Source organism: Fusarium venenatum (assembly GCF_020744135.1).
Source record: "Fusarium venenatum strain MPI-CAGE-CH-0201 chromosome Unknown EDB82scaffold_3, whole genome shotgun sequence".
NCBI lineage: Eukaryota > Fungi > Ascomycota > Sordariomycetes > Hypocreales > Nectriaceae > Fusarium > Fusarium venenatum.
Genome location: NW_027072131.1, coordinates 2,442,926 through 2,469,384, shown reverse-complemented (window position 1 = coordinate 2,469,384; position 26,459 = coordinate 2,442,926). Strand labels below are relative to the sequence as shown.

At 48.5% G+C, this 26,459-nt stretch overlaps 6 protein-coding genes across 6 annotated transcripts; 5 read left to right on the top strand and 1 right to left on the bottom strand.

Moving 5' to 3' along the window:
* Positions 1–285: 285 nt before the first annotated feature.
* On the top strand, positions 286–1,714 carry EDB82DRAFT_526609 (Alpha/Beta hydrolase protein; the record flags this gene model as incomplete). Its single annotated transcript, XM_065609160.1, has 4 exons — positions 286–399; positions 503–627; positions 678–1,316; positions 1,540–1,714. The coding sequence occupies 4 exons, from the start codon at positions 286–288 to the stop codon at positions 1,712–1,714; spliced, it is 1,053 nt and encodes a 350-aa protein (XP_065463882.1).
* A 737-nt stretch (positions 1,715–2,451) lies between these two features.
* EDB82DRAFT_432074 (uncharacterized protein) lies at positions 2,452–5,924 on the bottom strand (the record flags this gene model as incomplete). Its single annotated transcript, XM_065607710.1, has 4 exons — positions 2,452–3,509; positions 3,560–3,623; positions 3,720–5,388; positions 5,443–5,924. The coding sequence occupies 4 exons, from the start codon at positions 5,922–5,924 to the stop codon at positions 2,452–2,454; spliced, it is 3,273 nt and encodes a 1,090-aa protein (XP_065463881.1).
* A 2,498-nt stretch (positions 5,925–8,422) lies between these two features.
* On the top strand, positions 8,423–9,534 carry EDB82DRAFT_226867 (uncharacterized protein). Its single transcript, XM_025727042.2, has 3 exons — positions 8,423–8,586; positions 8,865–8,937; positions 8,995–9,534. Exons 1-3 carry the CDS (start codon positions 8,514–8,516, stop codon positions 9,263–9,265), a joined length of 417 nt encoding a protein of 138 aa, XP_025581549.1. The 5' UTR covers positions 8,423–8,513; the 3' UTR covers positions 9,266–9,534.
* A 3,957-nt stretch (positions 9,535–13,491) lies between these two features.
* On the top strand, positions 13,492–18,367 carry EDB82DRAFT_505055 (carbamoyl-phosphate synthase L chain, ATP binding domain-containing protein). Its single transcript, XM_065608738.1, has 12 exons — positions 13,492–13,976; positions 14,090–14,110; positions 14,171–14,178; positions 14,257–14,268; positions 14,331–14,368; positions 14,422–14,453; positions 14,511–14,630; positions 14,681–14,742; positions 14,799–16,524; positions 16,581–16,598; positions 16,652–17,952; positions 18,002–18,367. The coding sequence occupies exons 1-12, from the start codon at positions 13,838–13,840 to the stop codon at positions 18,107–18,109; spliced, it is 3,585 nt and encodes a 1,194-aa protein (XP_065463880.1). The 5' UTR covers positions 13,492–13,837; the 3' UTR covers positions 18,110–18,367.
* A 2,686-nt stretch (positions 18,368–21,053) lies between these two features.
* On the top strand, positions 21,054–21,737 carry EDB82DRAFT_526604 (uncharacterized protein; the record flags this gene model as incomplete). The annotated part of the gene is made up of 3 exons (XM_025727038.1): positions 21,054–21,110; positions 21,199–21,450; positions 21,522–21,737. The coding sequence occupies 3 exons, from the start codon at positions 21,054–21,056 to the stop codon at positions 21,735–21,737; spliced, it is 525 nt and encodes a 174-aa protein (XP_025581545.1).
* A 1,350-nt stretch (positions 21,738–23,087) lies between these two features.
* EDB82DRAFT_505048 (uncharacterized protein) lies at positions 23,088–24,297 on the top strand. The gene is made up of 2 exons (XM_025727037.2): positions 23,088–23,625; positions 23,683–24,297. The coding sequence occupies exons 1-2, from the start codon at positions 23,456–23,458 to the stop codon at positions 24,026–24,028; spliced, it is 516 nt and encodes a 171-aa protein (XP_025581544.1). The 5' UTR covers positions 23,088–23,455; the 3' UTR covers positions 24,029–24,297.
* Positions 24,298–26,459: the final 2,162 nt, after the last annotated feature.

The window sequence follows — 26,459 nt, the reverse complement described above, 5'->3', positions numbered from 1 at the left end:
GTATTTTCGGAACGCTGCCGACCGCTACAATATACACCGCAGAGACCATACCCCTTGCTCCGCCCTTCTGTCTCCATTCTCCGCTCGCTGTAAATCACTTTCGGGGCCCCATCTCCCCTATCCCGTAAAGTCCAGTTCAGTCCAGTTCAGGTTCAGTAGGTTCGAGGTAGACTTTTTTGACTGCCTAACACTAACCTACCTGTACCTGCATCTGTGATCGAACGAACAACCGAAACCCATCACATATCAGCTGCTGTAATGCCGAGCAAACCGGCAAAAGCAACCATGTCGAGCTCCAACTCTCCCGCCTCGCAATCCTCCAACAATTACGTCGAGCAGACCGTCTCGGTCTTGAGCTCGATTGCCAGCTACATGCGTCTGCCCGCGTTGGCTTCAACGGTACGTACTCCCAAACTGCTCTGTCCGCTCCACGATGCACTGCAAAGGCAGAGGCCAAGACCACACACAGTCCAGACGCTGACATCAATGCGCATCTTCACAGGGTCTCGCTGCTGTCCTCACCTCGTTACTATACTTTAAGCAAAAGTCCGTATACCACTCTAGTCTCCTCCGTCGCTGTCTTCCTCTTCCTCTTCCTCTCCCTGCCTCCTTTCCATTACTGCTCGAGTGACCCGCAACATCATCTTGCCGAGACCCGCGCTAACCACCTGCATTAGGGCTCTCATTTACCCGAGTAACATTCCTGCAAATTCTCGCTCGGACGTCCCCAAACCCTCCGACTTTGGCATCTCAAATTTCGAAGAACTCTACATACCGACCGACGATGGCGAGAAGCTTTCAGCCTTCTACATCCGTGGCCCTCGCGGCCACAAGAACTCAAACATCACCATTCTGATGTTCCATGGTAATGCTGGCAACATTGGCCATCGGTTACCCATCGCTCGCATGATTATAAACTACATTGGATGCAATGTCTTCATGCTCGAGTATAGAGGCTACGGTTCTTCGACCGGCCAGCCTGACGAGTCGGGTCTAAATATTGACGCCCAGACTGGTCTTAACTACCTGCGGCAGCGGGCCGAGACACGCGATCACAAGCTCATGGTTTACGGGCAGAGTCTGGGTGGCGCCGTTGCCATCAAGCTTGTTTCCAAGAACCAGGAAGCGGGTGATATCGCTGGCCTGATCCTCGAGAATACCTTTCTCTCTATCCGGAAGCTCATCCCTTCCGTCGTGCCCCCCGCGAAATACCTTACCCTGCTATGCCACCAAGTCTGGCCCAGTGAGTCGGTTCTGCCCAACATCACAAAGGTGCCTACGCTTTTCATCAGTGGCTTGCAGGATGAGATTGTCCCGTAAGTTATTACCTTTCCCACACCATACATTCACTCTATTCCTACCCTCGATCATATGATGATTAAATTTGTCACCCACAAAATTTGAAGTATCCTTGTGGTCTCGTACCCTTGTTGGTCTTGATAAGAAAGCAAATATTCCCTGATGATCTACCATACGCCCTCTTTTTCTGCCTATGATCAGCGCATTGCGGCACGGAAACAAGAAGCTAATGATTTACAGACCAAAACACATGAAACAGTTGTACGAGATTTCTGCAGCGCCCACCAAGCGGTGGAAGCCCCTCCCTGCTGGCGACCATAACTCAAGTGTCCTCGAAGAAGGCTACTTTGAAGCCATGTCAGACTTCATTGCCGAAGTGACAGGTGACCAAGAGAAAGAAAAGGCACGTTCGTAGAGACTCGGTAACACCGTTCCCTGATATTTCATTCCAGATACGCATGGCCAGCCTAAGTGAACAGAAAGAAATGGAGGAAAGCATACGGACAGCATCCAGCATAGCACTTATGATTGAACGATACCTACTTTTTCTGTATTAACACACACCTTTTTGCATCTACATACTTTCTTCTTCAAAAGTAAATATAATACGTACACGCTCGTCGTTTGGCGATCATTATATTTCTTGAGCACAGCCCCTCACCCAAAATGGAAGGAAAACTTGAAAATTGTGAGACATTCATTGATGGACCAAAATTAGCTTTCGTCTACCCGTTTGTGAGTGTGGTGTTGGTGGAGATGCTGTCTCATGTGATACATCCATCAACCTGCAAAAGTACGCTCGCGTGATGCGAAGAAAAAAAATTATAGTTGATGTTACATCTATGTCTTACATGCAAGTTTAATTGAGATGGCCTCATTTCCACCACGTTCAACGCCTTATTTAATCTGTCATTGGACGGTTCGAGCTAGAATATGCAAGGCATTGGAGGGTCTAAACACCCACGTTTTCGAATGACGGGAACGACCCTTACTTAGACTGGTTAATTCATGTTTGTAATGCTTAGTTTTGGAGTCATTATGTTTCTTTGTCGATTCAAGTGAGATATCTGTACTGCACAGTATACTAGCTATGTTGTTATGAGACTTAACATCCTCAAGTCGCAGTCAGGGGGTCGGTCAGGTCACTCCCTTCTAGCATTCAACATCCCCATCGAGGGCAGCCCACACCTTTCCCGCCTCCGCCTGTGGCTTCTTCTTCTTGAGTCCAAGAAGCAGTCTGCGACCAGGCTTAGCTTCTTCTGTCGCGGATGGTAATCCTGACTTAGACGCCGCGCGTCCGGCCACGGCACTCCATCCTCCAGCACCAGCTCGGCGTGGCACCTCGCGACGGGTAATGGCGCCGTTGACATCTGAATGGCAGAGCAGCACGTTCTCGGCGAGTTTCTCGCGGCGAATCGTTTGCTCGATGCGGGGCTTGAGTATTTCAAGGCTCTTCTCTAAAGGAGCAGGCGTGAGGAACGCCGAGTATGAAACTGTAGCCTTAATAAGGATTTCTTCATTGAGAAAGTCAACCTTGAATGAGAATCCCTGTAGTGATGAGAGGTCCGCCGCAAGAGCAGTATTGACATCATCGTTTGTCAACCCGAACCGGGGCTCAATAAGGACCAGTGCGTTGAATGGCTCTGTCTCCAACACTGGCGGGCTGGGTGGTCGAATTGCTGCCACTGCCGCTGCTTCAGCAGCTTGTGTGGCTCGAATCTTGACACATTGGGAGAGTGTCTTTGGCGGCGCCGAGACGAACTTGTCCGTTTTCCAAACGAGTACGGATCGATGAATATCGTGGTCCTCACTCTTGCTTTCGAAACCAAAGTCCTCGGCAAGAAGATGAAGGAACTGGCGTGAGACGTTCTTCATAGGCTCGTACCTCAGACGAACCTCATCCTTGTTAGCTGCAAAGACACGGTACTGGCTCTCTTGCTCGTCGCCCCATTTGGGAAACTGCTTGTACAGCTTGAGAGTGTCGTCTGAGAATGGGACGTGGTCGTTGGTATGCGTAGCCGGGTCGATATTAAGAGCCGCAGCAAGGCGGCGGTTGCGATCGAGGCGTTCGCATTCCTCGTCGCATCGGACTTCCGGACGATTCGGAGTTGGGTTGCTGGTGCTAGTCAGGCATTTAAACTCCTTTTTATGGTTGCCGCAAGGACATTTGACTGTCATTTTCACCTGACAGGCTGTGGATTCGTTGCAAGCTGAACAAGTGTTAGTCGGTCTGTTTGAATCACATTGCATAGTGACTTACCATTCTGACCATGACAGACACTCTGGCATGGGTGACCGCAGAGAGGCTTTGGCTTTCCGCAGAGCTGTTCGCAGCCGGCCAGCGCATCTCCACACTCTCCAGGGCGGTGGCATAGTTTCTTGCATGTATGAAGGCCGCAAGACAACTTCTGCCCACACACCTGACTGCAGTGTACTTGCTGGAGGTGACACGGCTTGTTGTGGAATGTGGTCTTCCCGCAAATACACACACGCGTCGTTAGGTATGTACATGGGGGGCAGCTCACATCGTCAGGATGGCATTGATGGACAACAGGAGGATGGCCGCAACCTGGTTGGCGTTGACACTGACTAGTGCAAGACGGTTGACGAGTACCACAAGGTTGCGGTGGGTGAAGAACTGTTTTGCCACAGTTGCAACTGATCTCCTCCCAGATGGCCTCGGGGCAGCTTGCACAAGCTCCACGATGGCAAAGCTGTTCACAATTATGAGAGCCGCACTTGAGTGGTCGGCCACAAGTGTTCAAACAGATGTGTTCGGCTTCGACTGGGAGCGAGTCGGGGCCAATACGTTGCTTCTTCTGCTGGGCAATCCGCTGTACAGCCTTCTTCTCGCCCGGGCAACAATGCTCGCCACAGCGATGTCTTCCACAGTTTCTGTTTGCCTGGCAGATCTTGAAGCACAAAGGGTGTTGAACTTCTGCGCCGTGACACATCGTCTCAGATGTAACTCGACCACAGCGACAATCGACTTCCATGACGTCCGTACAAGAGCCACAATCCCCAGTATGACAAAGTAACTGACAGAGATGACCACAGTCTAACTTCTTCTCGCACTTTCTCTCACAATGAGGAATGGGGTCACTGCAGGACTGACGAGAGTCATCCACAAGCTCCTTGAGCGGCGTCTTTCCGCAGGGACATTGGGTTACAACGTCCGGAGAGAAAGGACAATGAGCCGGCAGCTCGTCTTGTGGGTGACAAGGCAGCTGGCAACGATGGACATTGCAATCATACGTTCTTCCACAACTATTCTCGCAGCTGAAGGATCCCTCGAACCAAGAACAGTTGGCATCATCATATGAATCACACACGTCATCCTGCTTGGAGCATTGCATCTCCTTCTCAACTCGTCCACAGTAGCATTTCGTCTCCACTGTTACTTCGCAAGTACCACACACGCCTGGGTGGCATATCTGAGTGCATTCATGCTGTGAGCACGGAAGCAGATCACCACATAGCTCTCGACAGCTCCATCCGTTGTAGTAATCGGTGTCTCTGCAGTTTTTTCGCTGAGAGTTCTTTCCACAATAGCACGGCTCCGGTGGGCTAAGAACGGTACAAGGTGGGCATGGCCCAGGGTGACACTGGAGAGTGCATGGGTGAGAGCATGTCGATCTGGATTTGGAACAGGTCTGCCCACAAGAGTGAGGGGGTAGGAGACTATTCCGGCTGAGTTGCGTTTCTTTGCCGCACCAGCATGAACTATTACCTGGCTCGTCGGTCAAGGTTGAATTGCATCCAGGACAACGCCATGACTTGTCGCCGCTCTCTTCGTTGACCTTCATAGAAGTATCCCACCATTGGTGGGCACATTCAAGATGGACAACGGTCCAGCAGGTGGTACAAGACCAAACTTCGGTTTTTCGGGTGACCTCCTCGGTACAGATTCGACATTCGTAGTTCCAATTGGCGATATCTTCTTGAATTCGTTGCCAAAGCTCGGAGGCAGTAGACTTGGGGACCTCCTGACGAGGTCTGTCTTGCTTCCGATTCCTTGTGCGGTTTCCTCTAGAACGAGGCTGTGCTGCAGACTGAGAATCGCCTGCACCTAATGGTTGATTTCCATTTCTGTTATATTTAGTCTCGGCCCAATCTTCGTCTTGGATCAAATGGATTTCTTACCCTCCTTGAGGCGCTGGTTGTCCAGGAACAAATTCTGGGGCATTAGCTCGCAAGGATGCATCTTGGTCAGCTGCGTCTGACGATTGCTCGTTGGTCGTTAATCGGCCACCAAATTGTCGTCGGGGCCCCATTGTAAAAACGCCTCTGCCCTGCTCTACTGAGCCTCGAGCAGCGCCTCGGTTGCCCCTTCTGTTCCGTCTGTTCCTGGGGTTTCCTGAGCTTTCAGGTGCGCCAGAAGCTGCTGGCTCTGTAGGGAAGGTGGCAGGTGCTGTGGCAGATTCTGTCTGGGAGCTGTTTCCACGACCTCCAGGTGCTGAACCATTTTGTCGCTGACCACGACTACGTCCTCCCCTTCCCCTACGGCGTCCTCCACGTGAGCCTCCTCGGGATCCTGAAGCTGGCCCTTGACCCTCATTCTGAGGTCGATTTTGGGGTTCAGACTGTGCCTGGTTAGAGGCACGGTTAGATTCCTGTTCAGCCATGATGGCGCAAGATGAGGCAGTTGTATGAAGCCCTGTTGATGATAAAATGATTGCGCTGTGTAAAATATAGCGACTTTAAACTAGAAATAAAGATTATGATGAACGATCGTCCGGCAAGGTTTTGGCAAAGCAATGAGACGCTTGGTCAAACAAGAGCCGATGTAAACAGTCCTGCTGCAGACCCAACCGTGCGGGGTAGAATAATGAGAAAGTAGGACTCTCAAAGGAGGAAGAGGAAGGAATCCGATCATATATGAGGAGCGTTTGGCAACAAATTCTCGAGGCGTTGAATCGGTGGAGCCCTGTCGCTTTCCGTGTGGCAAAGCCAACCATGACAAACGAGCATTGGCCAGAGTGACAGATAGTCAGTCACAATGAGTCACCAACCCTTTTTTGGATATTGCAATTTTGCATCTTTAACCTCAGTGGCCAGAAAACTTATCTATTTTCAAAACTCATAACTTAGCGAAAGTTAAAGAGTCATAAGCAATCATTCTTTAACATTTTCAGTTTCTGCCCTCAGGGTATCAGAAAAATTGACCGCTGGAAGCATAAGAGACGAAAATAGTAGGTCATCTTATACCCCTTAGGCTATAGTTCTTAGACTACTTATTTTTATACCCTAAGACTTAGGAGGCCATTTTTTCTACTACCCAGTAGTCTACCTAATTTCCAACTAGTTACTCCTTATGCTTCTATATCGCGATTGTGGCTAGGAGATGTAAACAGCCACGCGGCATACAAGCGAGGATAACGGACAGAGGAGGTACAGGCAATAGCGACGTACCTACCCTTATAAGGACTGTTTTTCCACCATATGAATTATGCCGTTCTTATGCCATCTTGTGTTAATGATAGCTTGTCACAAACATGCTTCGCTTCTTGTCCAACTGCTCATATATAGTCAGGTCTAGGGTAGCCTCGGTTGTGACGGTAAGCTGTTTGTATGATGTGCTTGGCAAATACTATGGATCTAAATAGGTAATCATAGTATTATTCGTGATAAGTACTCTACTAAAGGTTTTCAATATCCTATACACTGATATTGTTTCCTTGTTCTTAGGAAATAAAGTCATCAGAAGATCACGAAGGGTTATCCGAACATTGAATACTTAGTAGAAAGTCGTAGGCGCAAAAGGAAAGTTGATCTCTAAACTGAAAGAAGTCATAGTAAATGACACGAGGACCTGTGCTAAGAATATAATTGATTTACTATTTTCATATCTTATGTTCTCTACTTCTCGAGGAAAGAGTATGCATTATAACTCTGGGCCATTGACCAATCAGATGCAATAGTGGTAAGCAAAAGGAAGTCATCGTTCTGCAACACCAGAAAAGACAACTATACTTACGTATCTCCAAGCGGTATCTAAAAGAAAAAGTACATATGTATTCGAAAGGATCTTCCAAATGACGATTATTTTTCTTGACGAACGTTTACATGGTAGGCGGCTCACTTCGGGTCTAACAGCTCAGTGAGCTTCTCCACGGCCGAGACCTAAGCGGAAGCGGCTCCTGTTAGTTATTAGTCTACCCGCACATGCGGCTACAGAACAAGACCGAGGGATGAATGGAACGAATACCATGGATCTCGGCACAAGGGGTGGTACAAGGCTGATCACGTTACGTCCCATGGTATAAGAGATTCCGACCCATCCTTACCATCGGGAGTGACCGGGATATCTTACCGGTTGCAGTACCGTCCACCCGGGCCTGTCTTCACGATGGCTGCACCCAGGAACCAGCCTAAAAGAAACCAAAGACCCCGGATAGTCTGGAGTGTTTCATTAAGGCTTTGATAGCCGCACCCTTTGTTTCTAGTTATCTTTTAAGTGAGGGACGTCTTGTGGAAGCTTGTAAGGAGAAGTTTTCTGGAACAGGACTCTCTTGTTCCTGTGGCGTCCAACGTTCAACCGAATAGGAAAATGGGGCTGAATTAACATAGGAATTGGAGAGTAACAAAAAATGAGTAGCATCTTTGAGCCCCCAATACCCGTCTGGGGTAAGGATGCCCTGTGTTGTAGAAGATGGAGAAGAGCTCGGCATAATCTCCAATCCCCCACAACCCTCCGGGATAACATCTCACGAACTTCACAAGTGACAAGTTAGAACCTAGGTACAGCAGTAGCGTGGTGTCAGTCTGTCTTCAGTACACGCCCCTTCAACGATTGAAGTATGTTTATTTCAGACGGACAACCTCCGAAGGACCCCATGCTTCAGCTGTACTCTCAATTCCAGACCGTCGGTGAATTGCAGGTGATGGACTCGCTACAGCTGGTAATTCAACACCTCCAGCGCATTTTTTATCTTACATCAACATCACTATCGAGTGAGGAGAAGTCGAAAATGCGCTGCAAAAATGTATACGGTGTTTTGATATTCGGGGTTAGGAGTTTAATCATGGTAACACAACGGGAATGGTTGAGAGGTAGCAAACAAAGATAGGATGTGCACGTGACCCCAACACTGGAAATTTCCTGTTCGGCGCGGCCAATTCAACTGCGAGAACAGGACCAGCATCACCTCAACCCAACGAAAGGTCGCTCCCATTTCCGATATCCACGGCGCCCCTCATAAAAATCATCCAAAATGGCTGCTCTTATCAAGGCTGCGAACGCCAAGATCCGGTCCAACCCGGTATCTGACTACATTTGCTCGACCCGTACGTCCCTCAACGTCCTGTCATGCTTTTTGCATGAGCTCCGATTCGTCTCCGAAAGCGCAATTTTGTGATATCGCAACTCGACATCCAACCCTACGACCGCAATACATTCACCAGAATGCTTGTGCATGGGATAAATGTGCAAAAACTTACTGGTCTTTTGTGATATGTCAATTGGGTTGCGGGTGGTTGTATTTGTTGATGCGCTCAATGCTTCAGGGACACGGCAGCTTCGGGGTATTTAACAAGCAAAGATGTGAACTGACTGTTTCTTCTAGACTTCTGGGGCCCTGTCTCCAACTTTGGTATCCCTCTGGCTGCCATCATGGACACACAGAAGAGCCCCGAGTTGTACGAAATCCCTACTTAATTTGCCTGCAAGTCTCATGGCTAATTTATCTCTGTTAGGATCTCGGGACAGATGACTGGTGCTCTTATCATCTATGCCGGTACCTTTATGCGATACTCTCTCGCTGTCACCCCCAGAAACTACCTTCTCTTCGCCTGTCACTTCGTCAACGCTGGTGCTCAGCTCACCCAAGGATACCGATACCTGAACTACCACTACTGGGGCGGAAAGGAGAACATGCCCAAGGAGCAGCTGGTGCAAGCGGCTGAGGCTGCCAAGGGCAAGGTAGAGAAGGCCACGGAGAAGGTTCAGAACGCTGTCAGTAAATAAAGAGGATGCTAGACAGACGGCCACTGGGCGGATCGGTATATCGGGCTGTAAGCCGTCCATATAATGGGAGCGCCCCCGGGTTGGGGTTCGGGATTCGGAGAGTGTCATCAGCACACAACTACCGCACAATGACTTTGTACCTTTACAATAATTTGTTCCCTCAATCGTCTAGAATTGCACTCTGAACCGGGGTACCTGCAGTACTTGTGCACGGAAGAGGTGCTGGAGGGATCGAATTTGGAGACCCTAGATCAGTCAAAATGGTTAAAGCAAAAATACTATCATGCCTCCCAGTACCGCACCACAAAGTAACGAACGAGTGGTAGTTGAGGTAATACTCTCTTCCCCCGCAAAACGGAGAATAAGTGAGGTCCCCCGGGGACGCTCCCGAGATGCTTAAGCTACGGTGGGAGCAACAGCCGACTTTAGATGAACACCTTTGACCAACAAGGTTACTTACCTGCTTCTGTCGTTGGCTCTTTAACTGTGTTTATAGTGGAAACGCTCGACCATACCGCATCTTCAGTAGGCTTGTCGTCTACCGCTTGTAGATTCAGAACATGTTGCAAACTCCCAGACACTTCGGAACATGATAGGCATGTAGTTAACTACTCGCCAGTGTCTTTGACATGAACAAGGTGAATCCAAGAACTGTGTGGAGCCATCCAAGACCCGAATCTTGCATACAAAGACCCGAGTCTTCTCGTGCCTGTGCCTGGCCTTCCCTCATCGGGACAACAACGTGGCGAAATAAGGTCCTGGTGAAGGAGAGACTAAGGACGACTAGCTGCCAATGATCAGCAAATGCATGGTCGGGATGTATACCCCAGCCTTTGTCTAGACAGGATTGGCAATGTTCTGGTCGGATTCTGCCCGTGAACGTGGAGATGGATATTTGTTTTTCATCAAGAACCCTGGCGGATATGAACTCGGAGACACGCTATTATTACCAAACCATTGCCGGACCCGCGTGTTGCCTTTTCTAGCCGCTGGTTAAGAAGAATTGTCTTGTTGATGTTGCATGATTTTCCTGTGGCCCTTCATGACGAGCCATCCTGGAAGCGTTCACGATTCGGATAAGCCCTGTTATGGGGTTGCTCAGCCAAAGTGGTGAATGCTCTGCTGAAATTATGTCGACTAAAAACCGAATCACAGGCCCGCATTGTTGTCATATCACGCTGCTTGTAGAACAACCCAGTGTACATGAGTTCCATATCCGATTGCGTTGATGCTCAATCCGTAGCCTGCAGTGTCAGAGTCAACGTGGACTCTAATTTTTTTTTTTGTATCAATTCGGTATTTGTGAGGGGAAACGTCAGTGCTTCGAACATTTTCGGCCGACTAGATTCATAGATGCACGCCGTGTAACGATGAATCAACTTCGAACCGAGTTATGCCTTCCTATTCGGTTTTCTTCAGCCCTACCCCAATTCGTGTTTTCGACTTCAACTCGGCCTTGTTCAATTGTTTGTAATATCAAAACTACCGGAGGGGTACACCGAAGGCCGAGGTCGGACCTAGCTCGCTTTCTCATGAATAGCCTAGGTAGGAACTGCAACATGTTCTTGTCTGGACCCAAGTCCCAGGAAAAGAGCCTGTCGGTTTGACAAAAAGAGAAATGTAAGTCGTTTTCATCGACAGTGGAGGCTTTCAGCCTGTAACTAACTGGTGTCACGTAATGGCAAAGTCACAGAAGCAACATGTTGTGATATGCGGTCAAATGCGCACCAATAAAAGCGTCATTTTGGTCAACGAAGCAATGCGCCGGTCTTCATCCTCCGAGCGTACACATAGTTAGGCAGGTCATGCTGCCGTCCAAGTCCTGGTTAGCTGGGATGGTGTGGGTTTTGGCTGGTTCGATCTTAAATAAAATAGGTGCCGGCCTTTGACCTCCGTGGGGGTAGAATGTGGTCACTCATGAAAGCGCCTGATAAAGGCGGGACGCTGACCTCGCGAAGCAATCAATCAAAAGCGGCGCTCTGATGTTCATGTCTTGAGCGCAGAGCACGTACGAGGATATGTAAAACATTGAGGCGAGTGATCGCCATTCCTGATGAATACCTAGACACACTCGCTTTGTGCTCAGGCTTTGTACCTCGTCGCATCAATGGACGCGGGTCGGCTATAAACATTTATTCACACCTCCATCAAATGCGAGCAGGCTCAATAGAGATACGCATTAACAGAACCAGGAGTAGGTCGACGATACAGCCTAAAATAAGACCATGATCAAACGTCAAGCAGTGGCAGCGCAAATACTTTGAGACATCTGGTACGTTGGTTTACCCCACACTCGTCCGCTAAGCTGGACCTCAGTGAGCTCAAGATTCAATGAGATTGAGCTTGAACCAAGGAACGTAGCCAGGGTCCAATCAATGGTGGGGGTAGGTAAGGTAGATCCCTCGATCAAGGTGTACGGTGTCACGGTCGTCCACCGTAACACCAAGGGTTTCAACCCCGAGACACTGTGGAAGAAGGATAAACACTACTGCGGCTCTGTGTTACAATGTGTGAAAGCATTGGAGCAAGGATCCAGGATGATCACACCAGATTTTGCTGCCATCAAAGACACACATATCCTCGGCATTGAGGAAGGTCCAGTCTGATGTAAACGTGGATACTTTGACTGGACTTCCCTTGGTCCATGACATGGCCACCCATGGATAAGGTAAACAGATTGCTCGCTACTACGCCGGCGTCAGGCGTGTGGGACAACAACGACCTCCTCAAGCCTCTAGAGGTAAAGACGCGGTGCAGGCAACCTCTAGAGGTAAAGCGTCAAAACCTCTAGAGGTAAGGTGCGCGCCTGTCGGTGTACGTGGAAAGAAATGTAAAAAGCGCAATGTACCTTTAGGCCGAAGCCGAATTGTTGAGGAGGAGATTTCTCCTTTGCTGAAATGCTGAGTATGGCTCGAGACGTAATGGCGGAAGAAGATCGGCGCTCATTGAAACCATTATGTGAAAGATCTATAGATAAATATCAAGATATGCTTATTAGGTTCGCAGATAACTAGAGTTGATAAAAGCTCCGAGCTCGAGCCAGAATAATACCTTCAAGTCATGGTGGGAAGTCCAGACACTATCAGAGCATGGTGATTGGTCAATGGACTGGTTAAACAAAGATGTGTCGGGGGTATGAGTTGCGTCAACTCACTTTCACTCTGTCTCGCTGCTCGTTGCAAAAAAGACCGAGAGCACTGATCAACTTTAATAATAATAGCCCATTCATTGTTGAAACAAAACATGTGTTTGGTGATCTTTTCAAAACAGCGGCACCTTGTCAGCCGGAGATGATAAGCGCTCTTCTGAGTATCTCATCCTGGCTTAGATGCTATAAAAAGGCATCTTGTTATGCTATCACTCTCGTAACAAGGGCTTGTGTCAATTTGTGACCATATCTTGCATCAATACCCTGACCTCCCCCCATGCTTTTGTGTCTTATTCTCATTTTGCTGTTCCCGGGTGAGGCGCGATGAAATATTTGTTTGAAGCTATGCCGTGTCGATTCCCCGTATGGTATACTACCATACTACTACCCCGTCTTCCGGGGTTCATCCCGCCAGGTTGGTGTCCTATTGCTGCAATTTCTCATAGCCGCCCTTCTGCTGTTTTTTCTTTTCTTTTCCCGCTGCTGTTGGCATCCATTTTACAGAGACCGGCCCGGTCAGCAATATCTTGTGGTATCATATATTTGCATATGCCAGAAGGGTGCCCTTCAGGACACATACTGTCATGCTCAACGGGAAACCAACCGTCGCTTAACTGTACGCCATCAAAGCATACACAATCCATAGGTAGTAAGAGAATCTGAAGTGACGAGGTACCGCGGTAAGGTCGTCGTGTGGCCGAACCAAGTTCCACTCCAGTCGTTAGTTGGGAACAGCCCCGAGATTCTGTCTCCTGTTCTCTGTGGTAGAAGCCCCCGCAATGGCATGGAGGTACGTCCCCAAGGCCGAAGCAGATCCGTTGGAGTCATAGGCTATTTTTATTAGTGTGATGCCTTGATTGTTTGCTGGAAAGTTTTGATGTGAGATCAAGTGGAAGGGTTCCGCCCGCGCCGCCATGGGTAGGTAAGTTTTGGTACAAAACGGTGCCTGCCAAATTATTAGGATGTGATGCGCCTTCTCACACCTGGTTCCCCTCGGGCTTTCTCCAACGTACACGCCCTCACAATCCGCTCTACCAATCCCACACCCTCCCGTCTTGGATAGCTCTTCCCCCCCGGAGGCCGGGCGTGTCACCGACGACGGACTTGGGGGATTCACAGTGCTCTACAAAACCCCCTCGCCCGCCTGCATGTCCCTTCGCTTCGATTTCCTTTCTTCTCAACCTCATACCTTCCTCTATTGCTACGCATTAAATCAATCATCTACGATTCTTTGCGCTATAAGGTGATATCGCGGTCGAAGAGCTGTCGTGGTATTCATACCGACAAGCGTGCTCATTACCTACCCCACCATACGCCAGAGACCCCCGCCATTGAGCTCTTGATAAAGCTCCCTTTCCACAGCTTCTTGCTTTCGCACTCTTCAACTCCTCTGACGCTCAAGTCACTGAAGTAGATCGCACAATATGGCTGCTATCGCCCCCCAGCAACCGCTCACTTTCAACGATGTCTTTGAGGAGGAGGATATCGATGAGCCCAAGGAGGCCAACTCGGTCCACCACATCCGCGCCAACTCTAGCATCATGCATGTGAAGAAGATTCTTGGTGAGTAGCTGGCGCGCTCCCAACAGCCACCAATGGCTTGTCTGGAGGGCTCAGTGACCCCCACTGCTTATTGTGAGGAACCACGCTGACTTGTCTTTTTTACTTCTCTGCAGTTGCCAACCGTGGTGAAATTCGTAAGTCAAAGTCTCAGTCTCCATCACAGACCCGCAATCAGCTAACAAACATGTGAACAGCCATCCGTGTATGACTACCTATCCATTCCTTCCGTCCGCTCGCTCCCTGTAGACACTGCCAAGCTGACACTGGTATTCGGTTATAGATTTTCAGAACTGTAGGTTGCAACTCTCGGTTTCGTACGGCTCATGCATAGACTAAGGCGCTAACCACCTACAGGCTCACGAGCTTTCGCTGCATACTGTTGCAGTCTTCAGGTACCCCTCATGCGATCCTGACGGCACGAGACTTAATAAACTAACTTGAAAAGTTATGAGGACCGATTGAGCATGCACAGACAGAGTATGCGATAAGCCTATACTATCTATTCAAAACCCTTTTGCTAACGATGTATTTCAGAGGCCGACGAAGCCTACGTCATTGGGAAGCGTGGACAGTACACCCCTGTCGGCGCGTACCTGGCTGGTGATGAGATTGTCAAGATTGCTGTCGAACACGGCGTGCAAATGATCCACCCCGGTTTGTTTATCTTCGGCATCCGGCATTCGCAACGCTAACTCAGCTCCTAGGGTACGGCTTCCTTTCCGAGAACGCCGAATTTGCCCGCAAGGTCGAGAAGGCTGGCCTCATCGTAAGTCTAATGTGCCCCACCACTCCCGCTCCGCCCGTGCACTAACCCCGGACCAGTTCGTCGGCCCCTCCCCCGAGGTCATTGACTCGCTCGGTGACAAGGTCTCTGCCCGAAAGCTCGCCAATGCTGCCAACGTCCCTGTTGTTCCCGGCACTCAGGGCGCCGTTGAGAGATACGAGGAGGTCAAGGACTTCACTGACAAGTATGGATTCCCCATTATCATCAAGGCCGCTTTCGGTGGTGGTGGTCGTGGTATGCGAGTAGTCCGTGACCAGGAGAGCCTCAAGGAATCCTTTGAGCGTGCCACCTCTGAGGCAAAAACTGCCTTTGGTAACGGTACTGTATTTGTTGAGCGCTTCCTTGACAAGCCCAAGCACATTGAGGTCCAGCTTCTCGGTGACAACCACGGTAACATCGTTCACTTGTACGAGCGTGACTGCTCCGTCCAACGACGACACCAAAAGGTTGTCGAGATTGCTCCTGCCAAGGATCTTCCCGCTGAAGTCCGTGACAACATTCTTTCCGACGCTGTCAGATTGGCCAAGACAGCTGGCTACCGCAATGCAGGCACTGCGGAGTTCCTGGTCGACCAGCAGAACCGTCATTACTTTATCGAGATCAACCCTCGTATTCAGGTCGAGCACACGATCACTGAGGAAATCACCGGAATTGATATCGTTGCTGCCCAGATTCAAATTGCTGCTGGTGCCACCTTGAACCAGCTTGGTCTTACCCAGGATCGAATCTCCACTCGTGGCTTTGCCATTCAGTGCCGTATCACAACCGAAGATCCTGCCAAGGGTTTCCAACCCGATACTGGAAAAATCGAGGTCTACCGCTCTTCTGGTGGTAATGGTGTCCGTCTGGACACTGGTAACGGTTTCGCCGGTGCCGTCATTACTCCCCATTACGACTCTATGCTTACCAAGTGTACTTGTCACGGTTCTACCTACGAAATTGCTCGCAGAAAGGTTCTCCGATCTCTGATCGAGTTCCGTATTCGAGGTGTCCGAACCAACATTCCTTTCCTGGCTTCTCTTCTTACCCACCCTACCTTTATTGATGGAACTTGCTGGACTACTTTCATCGACGATACTCCTCAGCTTTTCGACCTTGTTGGCAGTCAGAACCGTGCCCAAAAGTTGCTTGCCTACCTCGGCGACGTTGCCGTCAACGGCAGCAGCATCAAGGGCCAGATCGGTGAGCCCAAGTTCAAGGGCGAGATCCAGGTCCCCGAGTTCATCAACTCTGCCGGAGAGAAGATTGATGCCTCCCAGCCTTGCACCAAGGGATGGCGAAACATTATCCTCGAGCAAGGACCCAAGGCCTTTGCCAAGGCTATCCGCGAGTACAAGGGCACTCTTCTTATGGACACAACTTGGCGAGATGCTCACCAGTCGCTGCTGGCTACTCGTGTTCGTACAGTCGACTTGCTTGGCATCGCCAAGGAGACTAGTCATGCTCTTTCTAACCTCTACTCTCTCGAGTGCTGGGGAGGTGCCACATTCGATGTCGCTATGCGATTCCTCTATGAGGATCCTTGGGACCGACTTCGCAAGATGCGAAAGCTTGTTCCTAATATTCCTTTCCAGATGCTGCTCCGTGGCGCCAACGGTGTTGCTTACTCTTCGCTGCCTGATAACGCCATTGATCACTTCGTTGACCAGGCCAAGAAGAACGGTGTCGATATCTTCCGTGTCTTTGATGCTCTGAACGATATTGATCAACTTGAAGTCGGTATCAAGGCAGTTCAACGTGCTGGGGGTGTCTGTGAAGGAACTGGTGAGTCAACAGATTTCTAAACCCTTGGGAAGCATGTTATACTAATTGTTTAATAGTCTCATACAGTGGCGACAGTAAGCTAATCGCTTCTCTAAACTTATGATAATTTAGCTAATTGTTTTAACAGTGCTTCGTCCTGGCAAGAAGTACAACCTTGAGTACTACCTTGCTCTCGTTGACAAGCTTGTCGCTCTTGACATTGACGTCCTAGGTATCAAGGACATGGCTGGTGTACTGAAGCCCCATGCCGCTACACTGCTAATTGGATCCATCCGAGAAAAGTACCCCGATCTTCCCATCCACGTCCATACCCATGACTCGGCTGGTACCGGTGTCGCCTCTATGGTCGCCTGCGCAAAGGCTGGTGCCGATGCTGTTGATGCTGCCACCGACAGTCTGTCAGGAATGACTTCTCAGCCCAGCATCAACGCTATTATTGCTTCCCTTGAGGGAAGTGAGTGTGACCCTGGATTGGACCCCAAGCTTGTCCGAACACTTGACATGTACTGGCAGCAACTCCGTCTGCTCTACTCTCCTTTCGAGGCTCACCTTGCTGGACCTGATCCTGAGGTGTACGAGCACGAGATCCCTGGTGGTCAGCTGACAAACATGATGTTCCAAGCTTCCCAGTTGGGTCTTGGATCCCAGTGGCTTGAGACCAAGAAGGCCTACGAGCATGCCAACGAGCTTCTCGGAGATATCGTCAAGGTCACCCCAACCTCTAAGGTTGTTGGTGATCTTGCTCAATTCATGGTCTCCAACGGTCTTTCCCCTGAAGATGTCAAGGCGAAGGCTTCTCAACTCGATTTCCCTAGTTCCGTTCTGGAGTTCCTCGAGGGTCTGATGGGTCAACCCTACGGTGGATTCCCCGAGCCTCTTCGATCCGATGCTCTTCGTGGCCGACGCAAGCTCGACAAGAGACCTGGTCTGTTCCTCGAACCTGTTGACTTCGTGAAGACCAAGCGCGAACTTGGCAAGAAGTACGGCGCACCAGTTACTGAGTGCGACCTTGCTTCGTACGTGATGTACCCTAAGGTCTTTGAGGACTACAAGAAATTTGTTCAGCAATACGGTGATCTTTCCGTGCTGCCCACTCGATACTTCCTGTCTCGCCCTGAGATTGGTGAGGAATTCAACGTTGAGCTCGAGAAGGGCAAGGTCTTGATTCTCAAGCTTCTTGCTGTTGGTCCTCTGTCTGAGAATACTGGACAGCGTGAGGTCTTCTTCGAGATGAACGGAGAGGTCCGACAGGTCACTGTTGTTGACAAGAAGGCTGCTGTTGAGAACATCAGCCGACCTAAGGCCGATGCTAATGACTCCAGCCAGGTCGGCGCGCCTATGTCTGGTGTCCTGGTAGAGCTCCGTGTTCACGAAGGCTCTGAGGTTAAGAAGGGTGACCCGATCGCCATTCTGTCAGCCATGAAGATGGTAAGTTATTGCCTCATTGTTGTTTGGTATCGATTCTAACTTTGTACAGGAAATGAGCGTAAGTGCTTCTCACTCAGGCAAGGTCACATCACTCCATGTGCGTGAGGGTGATTCAGTCGATGGTTCCGATCTCATCTGCCGAATTGAGAAGGCATAGGGAACCTTGGAGACCTGAAGAAAAAAAGATTGGGGTTTAATGATGCATTGAGGATAACGCGAGCACCCAAAGAAAATAATGGGATATTGGTTTGGCGCGTAAAGATGATTTATGAATAGTTTTCATGAGCACTTTGAATAAAATTATGATAAATGAGTCGAGAGCATTCTGGTGCTAATTTGGTCAGTGAAATGACAGGCGTTGGGACGTGATTTTGAAATCATAAGGGACGAAATTAGTGACGAATATTACGGTATTCTGAATCAATTCTTAGGTCAGTAGTTTATGTTTTCTAAGAAGTGTTCTAGTCAATATTGAGTGATATACGGCATCATCGTCAAATATTATAATGACCGAAAAGCTTCCACTAGACTTTCTTTCTCAAGCGCGATTGACAACTCTAAAACGAAAAGCCCAAGCGATGATCATGCTGTATGTTTACAAAGGAATGCGTACAATATATATTTAGTCCTTGTAGTTGCTTAGATAGGATCTATAGTGTGTGCATCATCAACATTCTCAGTCTTGAGATGCAAGACTTACCTCATCCTTGCCTAAAGTACATAAGAATACATAAGACGAAAAGCCTAACATTGTGTCTCAATTAGCATAAAGGGTCAAGGTTGTTTTGTCTCTTATGCTCAGAGATTCTTCGACAGGCCCTGTGCAATACATCTGTTGTAGCGACTTGAATCTAATCAATCGATAATAACTGAAGCTTCCTTCACGGTTCAGAAGTCCTGATCTCACTCCATTCTCTAAACTTTTAACCAATGAACTTCCCAGTATCTTGGCTGACTTACAATATTTAGCCGAAGAGGCGAGAAAGGGAAAGGCGAGAGGGAAGAAAGAAGGGTATTTATGTTCAAGGAGTAACCCTAATAATTTATCAACAGTATTTACTAACCAAACGTCGCTTTTATTGCTTTTGTCCTGCACGTGGCATCGATTTAGGCACCTAAATAATATATGCTGTTTCTGCAACCTTGATTCAAACGCCCGATACACAGAAGTGATTGTCATGCGGCGTATGAACTTCGGAGTACTTTCGGACTTTTGGATGTGATGGCAATAACTCGTAAGTTAGGCTGCATACGCACGCTTCGAGAACAAAGAATGGATGGATCCAATGTCAGCTCCACATTATGCCAGTCCTAATGTAGCTTGAGTGTGTATGAATATTGTGCATGATATATCTGGCCGCATTTGCGGAAAACACGGAACCCTTCTCCGGGTTTGATGGAAACCATCCAGGCTGCGAGTTGTCCTCATAATGATAACCCATAAGGTGCTGAACCCGTTTTCAATGTGTATTCAGCAAGTTCGGATTGTAGTTATCATCATAAGAACATGGCCATCCTAGAGACTTGGGACCTCTTATGCAATGCCTAACAATTAGACCTAGGTGAACTTCTCAGTCCCCACAAGTTACTTGTCTAGCTTCAAAGCTCAGCATCGGCAGTCCGCATTGCGGGGAACCCCAGTCAGGCTCCAATTCCGTATCCATGAGGGTTGAGGGGTTGCATGCGCCAAAGGCTGCAGGTCTTTCAACGCAACACCTGGATAATTAGGGGAACGTTTCAATTCAGTCGAAATTTGATCATGTGCCCCGAAATCGGACAGACTCGGACGAAGAACTACGATGTGTTTGCGCGACTGAAAGTCAGGAGTCCAGTACAAGATAATTCGTGAGAGCTGACCATGAGGTCATTCGTATAATGACGTAGATAAAATTCATCAGAGCCAGAAAACGAATACCAAGTGCAAGATAAAGACAAGCCTCCATATGTCCGCGTGCGTTGGGCGACAGTACCAGGCTGAATAATGGGAATCCTTCCTCCTGTCCGGGGCGCACAGCGGAGATTGATGCGATGTTGATGAATAATGTTCGCTGTGTGGAGGAATGCAACCCAGCCAACTAATTCTGTGGCATTCTGGATAAATAAGGGAAACGACCTGCAATATCGGACAAGACCGACGATCAGAACATGATAAGCAAAAGCAACCCGTATATCTCGTCTTTATTCGATCTCTTTTACGTATGTTTCGATATGAGAGAAGTGGTGAGATTTTCTTTTTGGTCGGTACTTCATTTTCAGACATTACTCTTTTAGACTTGTGGCTTTAACATCCTCTCCTCTCTCCATAGATGGGCGGAATCAAAGTGTGGGGGAGAAATCGGACACTTATTGTACCCCAGACACTTGGCTCAGGTAGGTTTCTTGACACGGCTGACATGCTAGGATATCGAGCATTTAGCCCCCCACAGCATCCGGGGGGCATGGACCGGCTTTCATATGCACGATTAATGCAGTCATGGAGCTCTGGACTTTTAGAATCTCGTATCTGGCCAATGATGTTGTGTACCGCGGTGGTTGTGGTGCTTTGCTTCACTAATTCTTATTTCTCAGCAATGTTGAAGATGCTTCGCATTGAATCTGTCTTGTACCTACTCGGAGTGGAATTCCGATTGTGTCTACGGCAATGTCTGATTAAGTCATGAATTATATCACCATATAATGAGCCTCATCAGTAAATGGTATGTATTAATGATTCAGAAAAGATGAACTGTATCACCGTTTTATTGCACCAGTTCACTCTATTGGATCTCACAGGTACCTACCTTTTCGGGACCCGCCTAAAGTTTGGTTGTCCCCCCTGCAAGTTGGTAGGTGCGGATCTGCAGCTGCCTGCCAGCCTGCTCCTGCCCTCCGAAACCCAAAATTCGCCCACTGCAAGTAACGTATCCAGTCCAGGTCAAAAACACCTTTCCCCTCCGTACAGTATTTCTCATTTCCACACAATTCTCTCTCCTACTTCCTAGATCTGACTCAACGTACTCTTCTTTTCCCTTCGTATGAATGCGATAGGAAGTAATTTCAACTACTTTTATCGTCGTCAAACCCACTAGCAACACGTATCAAACAAATCTCTACTATAAACAATGGAGAGCCTTCAGCTATCCCAGGTCTTGGCCGACCTCAGCAACCTGGGCGCCGCCGTACGTTTTCATACTACGCTGCAAGCTTCGCGTCCTTGCTGCGACTGACCACTTGTGTTTGTGATTAATACTGACGCTCATTGTCTAGGACCCTGGAGCTGCCGAGGCCATTGTCAGCGCCAACAACGCTGCTCATTCCAGTTACCCCCGAACCGACGCAACTGTGAATGCCCTTACCTCGAGTCCCTCTACCAACAACCAGAAACGTCCTACCGGCCTGCAGCGCCACTGGTCATCCGAAAAGTTCGACAAGTTTGGCCGACGTATTCTCTCTCCTAGCTCCCACACAGGGTCAGCCGGAAACTCAGTTCCTGGCACTCCTCGCCGCGGCGAATCCGATGTGAGACAATCCTGCGAACCGTATACTCTACGACTAAGCAGGACCTGATAACTAACAGGATTTCTACTTAGTTCGAAGAAGACCTGGAAAGGGCAAGCACGCTCATGCAACTATATGATATTCGTTCCAAGATCAAGCAGCAGGATAACAGCAGTTTGCTCAAGGCCCGTGAGAAGGTTAACGCGATAGCGGCGCGACAGCAAGCTCAGCAAGCAGCGGAACGCAACATGAAGGCGGCCGACGAGCTCCGACGTCAACGATACTCTTTTCCTCGGGCTGGCCTCTAAGCCGAACGACCCTCATGAATTCACTGTACATACTTACGAGATTATGTGGCTCATGCGAAGGGAAATGCGCATGATGTACGATTTTGACGTTTGCCGGAAGGGTTATTTGACGGCGTTGGGACACAAAAGCAATATGCCGTCGGTAATGGATCGGCCCTCTTGCGAGGTTTAAGGCAACAAGCGTTTGACTTTTAGTATTATATGAGGTGATCGCTGTTTTGTGGCGATGCACTGGGAGGAGGCAGCTTTGGCTGATTTCCAATCACGATATGGAACATGCCAAAACACCAAAAGGCTGTGTCGATGCGAGAACAGAGCTATTGGACTATCTCTTGGATAACACAATATTCGATGTTATCGGAGGACTTGGGCGGCTTCGACTACAATACAGGTTATTGCAAGTGCAGATGACCACTACCAGAGTGACAATAATATAGTTGTTAACTTGTCCTCTTGGACCTTACGACGGCCCTGAAGCGCTTGACGTATTAATTGACAGTTGACCTAATTTTTTCATGATGCCACTCACAAACAGAAGTGTCTGCTACCATTAAGCTTAATTGTGTAGTTAAGGGCGTGGCAATGTAGGCTTCCAACTGTTGGTGGAGGGCGTCGATCTGGATAAACCACATGTACTCAAAACAACCTGTTTGTTTATCAAGGGTTTGGAATTTTCGTAAAAGGGTCCCACATCATCAAATACCTAGTTTCTCTCTGAGATGTGCCGTTCGATCAAACAAAGTAAAATAGCTGGGGGTGGGACCCCCGTCGTCATCAATATTAGGCTTCGCCACAGCTTCAACGAAGGTCGTGGATTAGGTGGGCATAGAGCCACGACGGGTTGAGGCTCAGCAGATTTAGTTGGACTTTGGTTAGGCACATAATTTGGTGATCACGGCCTAAACTTGCCGGTAAAGAGTCTTGATAAAACCATGGCCGTTGTGTTTCCAGCTAACCTGATATCCGTAGCGAAGAAGAATTCGCTGCGCATTGATGACGGTCTCGGTTTTGACTCGTCATTGTAAAGGGCGGAAACCCGGCACACGCCTCAAACGTAGAAGAGGCGATGGATGTTACCGTGATGTAAGTGCCAAGCTTCAAAGTGTTACTGTATCTTAAGCACAGCCACTACAATCGCGAACCTTGGACAGCCAAGAAGAGAAAAAAGCGGGAATGCCCAGACTTTTACAGAGAGTAACAGCAGAAAACAGAGCTTGTGACCGTATTTTTGCGTATTACGCAGACTGCTTTGACCCTGTTGGGTGGATTTTACGCCGGGCTTGGCTGATATCGTCGAGTCGCAGGTTGAATACAAAGACCAGCTGCCCTCCCACACTCTGTGCTCGCCCTTGTCCCTTTTGATTTGATAATTTCCTGTTTTTATCTTTATTGTCAATCAGTCATACATCCTCATATTTCCCTTGCACAGAGCTACTCTGTGACAAAAAAAAACCTACAAGCACTACTTATCTACAAGACGTCACCCCATCACTCATCGCTAGTCGCATCATTACCGTCGAGTGTACGTCATCCCTTGGCTAAGCCAAGCCATTTCAACGCCGCAAACGAGCAACAAGTTATCTCTTGGGTTAAAAGCAAATTTTGTTTAATTCAAGCATTTCCCAAACGTTGCTTACTCAACCATCTTTCTCGTGTTGCTGCGACAAATAAACACAATTCGCGCATCTTCATCTTCAATCGCAACGACCATCACAACAATGGCGCCCACTGACGATCTCATCTTTGCGCGCGACTTCAGATGTGGCTCTGGCTACAGTTACAGCTACAGTAGAAACAGATGTTATCGAAACAGCTGGTCCTACTGGGGACGCTGGGTAGTCGCGGGCATTGTCATCTTTTTCTTCCTTCTCTTTCTTATGTGCTGCCTGTAAGTTCTCATCATGATCCTCATACCATCAGTTCCTGTATGCTAACATTCACGAAGCATCTCCCGTCGTCGTAAGAGTCGTGGCGTTAAGCCCGTCTACGGCACTGGCTGGATGGCGGCCAAGCCCTGGGGACATAACAACAACAACAACAACCAGGCCTACAATTACGGCAACCAAGGTGGCTATAACCAGAGTTACAACCAAGGAGGCTACCAACAGAACAACGGTGGCTACAATGCGCCTCTCGCCTATGGTCAGCAGGAGCAGCCTCAGTACGTTGGCACGGCATACAACGCCAACGACGGCTACTATGGCCAGAACTCTGGAGTTCAGCAGCCCGGGGGCACATATCAGCGTGATGGCGGATACACTGCCCCTCCTGGACCTCCTCCTGGCAAGTAAGCTAAGAGAAGGATAGAAATGTGAGATTGTTCTGAATACACGATCGATATGGAAAGGGAAGGAAATGAAAGGATACCACTTGTTGAGGCGTTTTGGGAGCTTGAATCATGACATGCAATGGCTGCTTCTTTATCAAGAGGAGCTGCGGAATAGAGTACTTGCTCTCACGAGCAAGACTTGTTTTTGTTCTTGGGTGGATTGAGAAATACCCTTTCTTATAATCAAGTAGCTTTTCCCTAGTAAATAATTATCGGATTCTGAGATACTTGCCCACCACTCGTTAATACAGACCTCTCAATGTGACTCAGTCGGTGATGCTGTTTGCCATGGCTTTATGTCAGACGTTATTACATGGTCCTGTGTCAACAACACATTGCTATAGTCGACTGTTGTATCATATGTCACATCTCGCTTCCAGATATTATCAATATACATCCTTGGCCGCATATTAACACACGCGCATCTATTCTATTGGTATTGGAATATTTCTTCAGAGCACTGTTGTCATGAGGCACTCAATAGTCTTACATCCTTCTGTTTCAGCCTCGCAGAACGAATGTTCTGGTGCATCGATTGGTAGGCGCATTGACGCCATAGCCGCTGACAAGAGGAGTCTGCATGGGACCATCCAGATCAACACTTTTGATGGATACCATGTATTGGGGGTTTCCCAGAGTAGGTGTCAGTCTTGCGTTGTAGCGAACGACGATCTGAATATCTACTGTTGAGGGAATGCTACCGAGCTCAACGGCGTATTTGAACTACCATGCACATCGTAATCACCGCTAAAGAAGCCCAAGCCTTGGCATTTTGGTCTTGTCGACGCCAAGTCCCAAATAGTTGGGCCGACAGCCGTATGTGCATGCATACCTGCAAGGTAAAAGTGAGGGTTTGTCACGATACCAATACTCATGACATCTCTTGCGATATCCAGCAGAGGTTTCTGGATTATTCTTTCGGACTATTTTTTGTAATAGGTGGTCCGATGATGCAATAATTGAAAACCCTTTGACTTACCACTTCAATTCTGTGACAAGATCGTCCGGCTATCGAAACGACCCTGTCATTTCGGAAAATGGATGCCTTTAATGGCCCACGCTGGGGCCAGGGTTTGATAGAGGAGCTAACGGCGTGACAATGCACATGGGTTTCCTGACGCGAGCTGGAGTTAAATTGATGGGTTGTAAATATCGCGCATATAAACTAGGATGATATGAACTCGAGGTTGTGTTTGAGACAGAGTATGGGGATGGGGGATTTGTTTAGCATGTTGTTTGTTCTAAAGACTTTACGTGGAGATGGATGGCTATGATGGATATGTGTAGCAACGATCGTCGACATGTCAACCTAGGTATCCTGTCACTCTAACTTTTTCAGCATGCTTGCAGTCTTCTTTGCGCATGTGCATCATCCTATGTCGGTCTTATAGAAGCCTGGGTTTGAGGGATAAGCCATGAAGGCGTCGTCACCCATACGACAGAACGGTCCCTTTGTCCTTTGGCTTATACAGAAGACCCATCTATCGATGGAATCTGGTTGAATACATGAGATAGACAGACAGACATCGTCGTACCCGGAACTGGCCTTCAAGTTCTCTATAAAACTGCGATGTTGTACAGACTGAAATGATTTCTCGCCCCCATTAACCAACATCCAGTCCAATCGACTTTCCTTCCGAGTTTCACAGTTTCAGAAGTCCCTTGGCGCCTGCCCCCACTCCTAAACTGTGCCTGTGCCTGCGCCTGCGCCTGCGCCTGCCCTGACTGTCCAGGGGTAAAATTAGCAGTCCCATTTTCCCCTGGATCATCCCGCCACTGGCGGTAACGCTGGGTCCCTCTATCTGGTGGGCGCTTTCCTCCTTGGGATTCCTTTGAACTTCTATTCAACTCCCTGGCTTAAGCTCGCTCATTCATTCATTCTTACATCCACCACTTACGCCGTTGGCAACATGGCTAAAAACTCCTAAGCCTATCTTGAACCTTAGCATAGGTTGTTTACACTCTCTCGACCTTGTTTATTGTTGATTGTTCTATCACATTCATTCTCTTGTATACCGACCGGTGCGAGCGCCGCTTTCCTTTCTACTCGTCCATCCAGGATACTATTCAAACTACCATCCTTCATTCCGATAACGACCCGCATCAACAAACCGAACCACGCGCCGAAGAAACAATACCACATACGTCGCTGTCTCAAAATACCATTTCACATTGGCTTTTTTTTTTCTTTTTTTTTGCCATTTCTCGATCAACATTCACAAAACTCAATTAGATATCTATAACGACTCTCTTACAACCGAGAAATATACCCAACATATCCAGCATTTACAGCACGAGATATCAATCACATCACCATATACGGCGTATCAGACAAATTATATTACACTCATTATCAGCCTGACCCATCGCCAACTGCGACAAAAACCAACACA

Coding starts and splice junctions, on each gene's coding strand:
- EDB82DRAFT_505055 (XM_065608738.1), top strand. CDS start 13,838: ATGGCTGCTATCGCCCCCCAGCAACCGCTCACTTTCAACGATGTCTTT. Junction 14,369..14,421: donor CATACTGTTGCAGTCTTCAG/GTACCCCTCATG, acceptor TAACTTGAAAAG/TTATGAGGACCGATTGAGCA. Junction 14,631..14,680: donor CGTGCAAATGATCCACCCCG/GTTTGTTTATCT, acceptor CTCAGCTCCTAG/GGTACGGCTTCCTTTCCGAG.
- EDB82DRAFT_505048 (XM_025727037.2), top strand. CDS start 23,456: ATGGCGCCCACTGACGATCTCATCTTTGCGCGCGACTTCAGATGTGGC. Junction 23,626..23,682: donor CTCTTTCTTATGTGCTGCCT/GTAAGTTCTCAT, acceptor ACATTCACGAAG/CATCTCCCGTCGTCGTAAGA.
- EDB82DRAFT_226867 (XM_025727042.2), top strand. CDS start 8,514: ATGGCTGCTCTTATCAAGGCTGCGAACGCCAAGATCCGGTCCAACCCG. Junction 8,587..8,864: donor TGACTACATTTGCTCGACCC/GTACGTCCCTCA, acceptor TGTTTCTTCTAG/ACTTCTGGGGCCCTGTCTCC. Junction 8,938..8,994: donor ACACAGAAGAGCCCCGAGTT/GTACGAAATCCC, acceptor TATCTCTGTTAG/GATCTCGGGACAGATGACTG.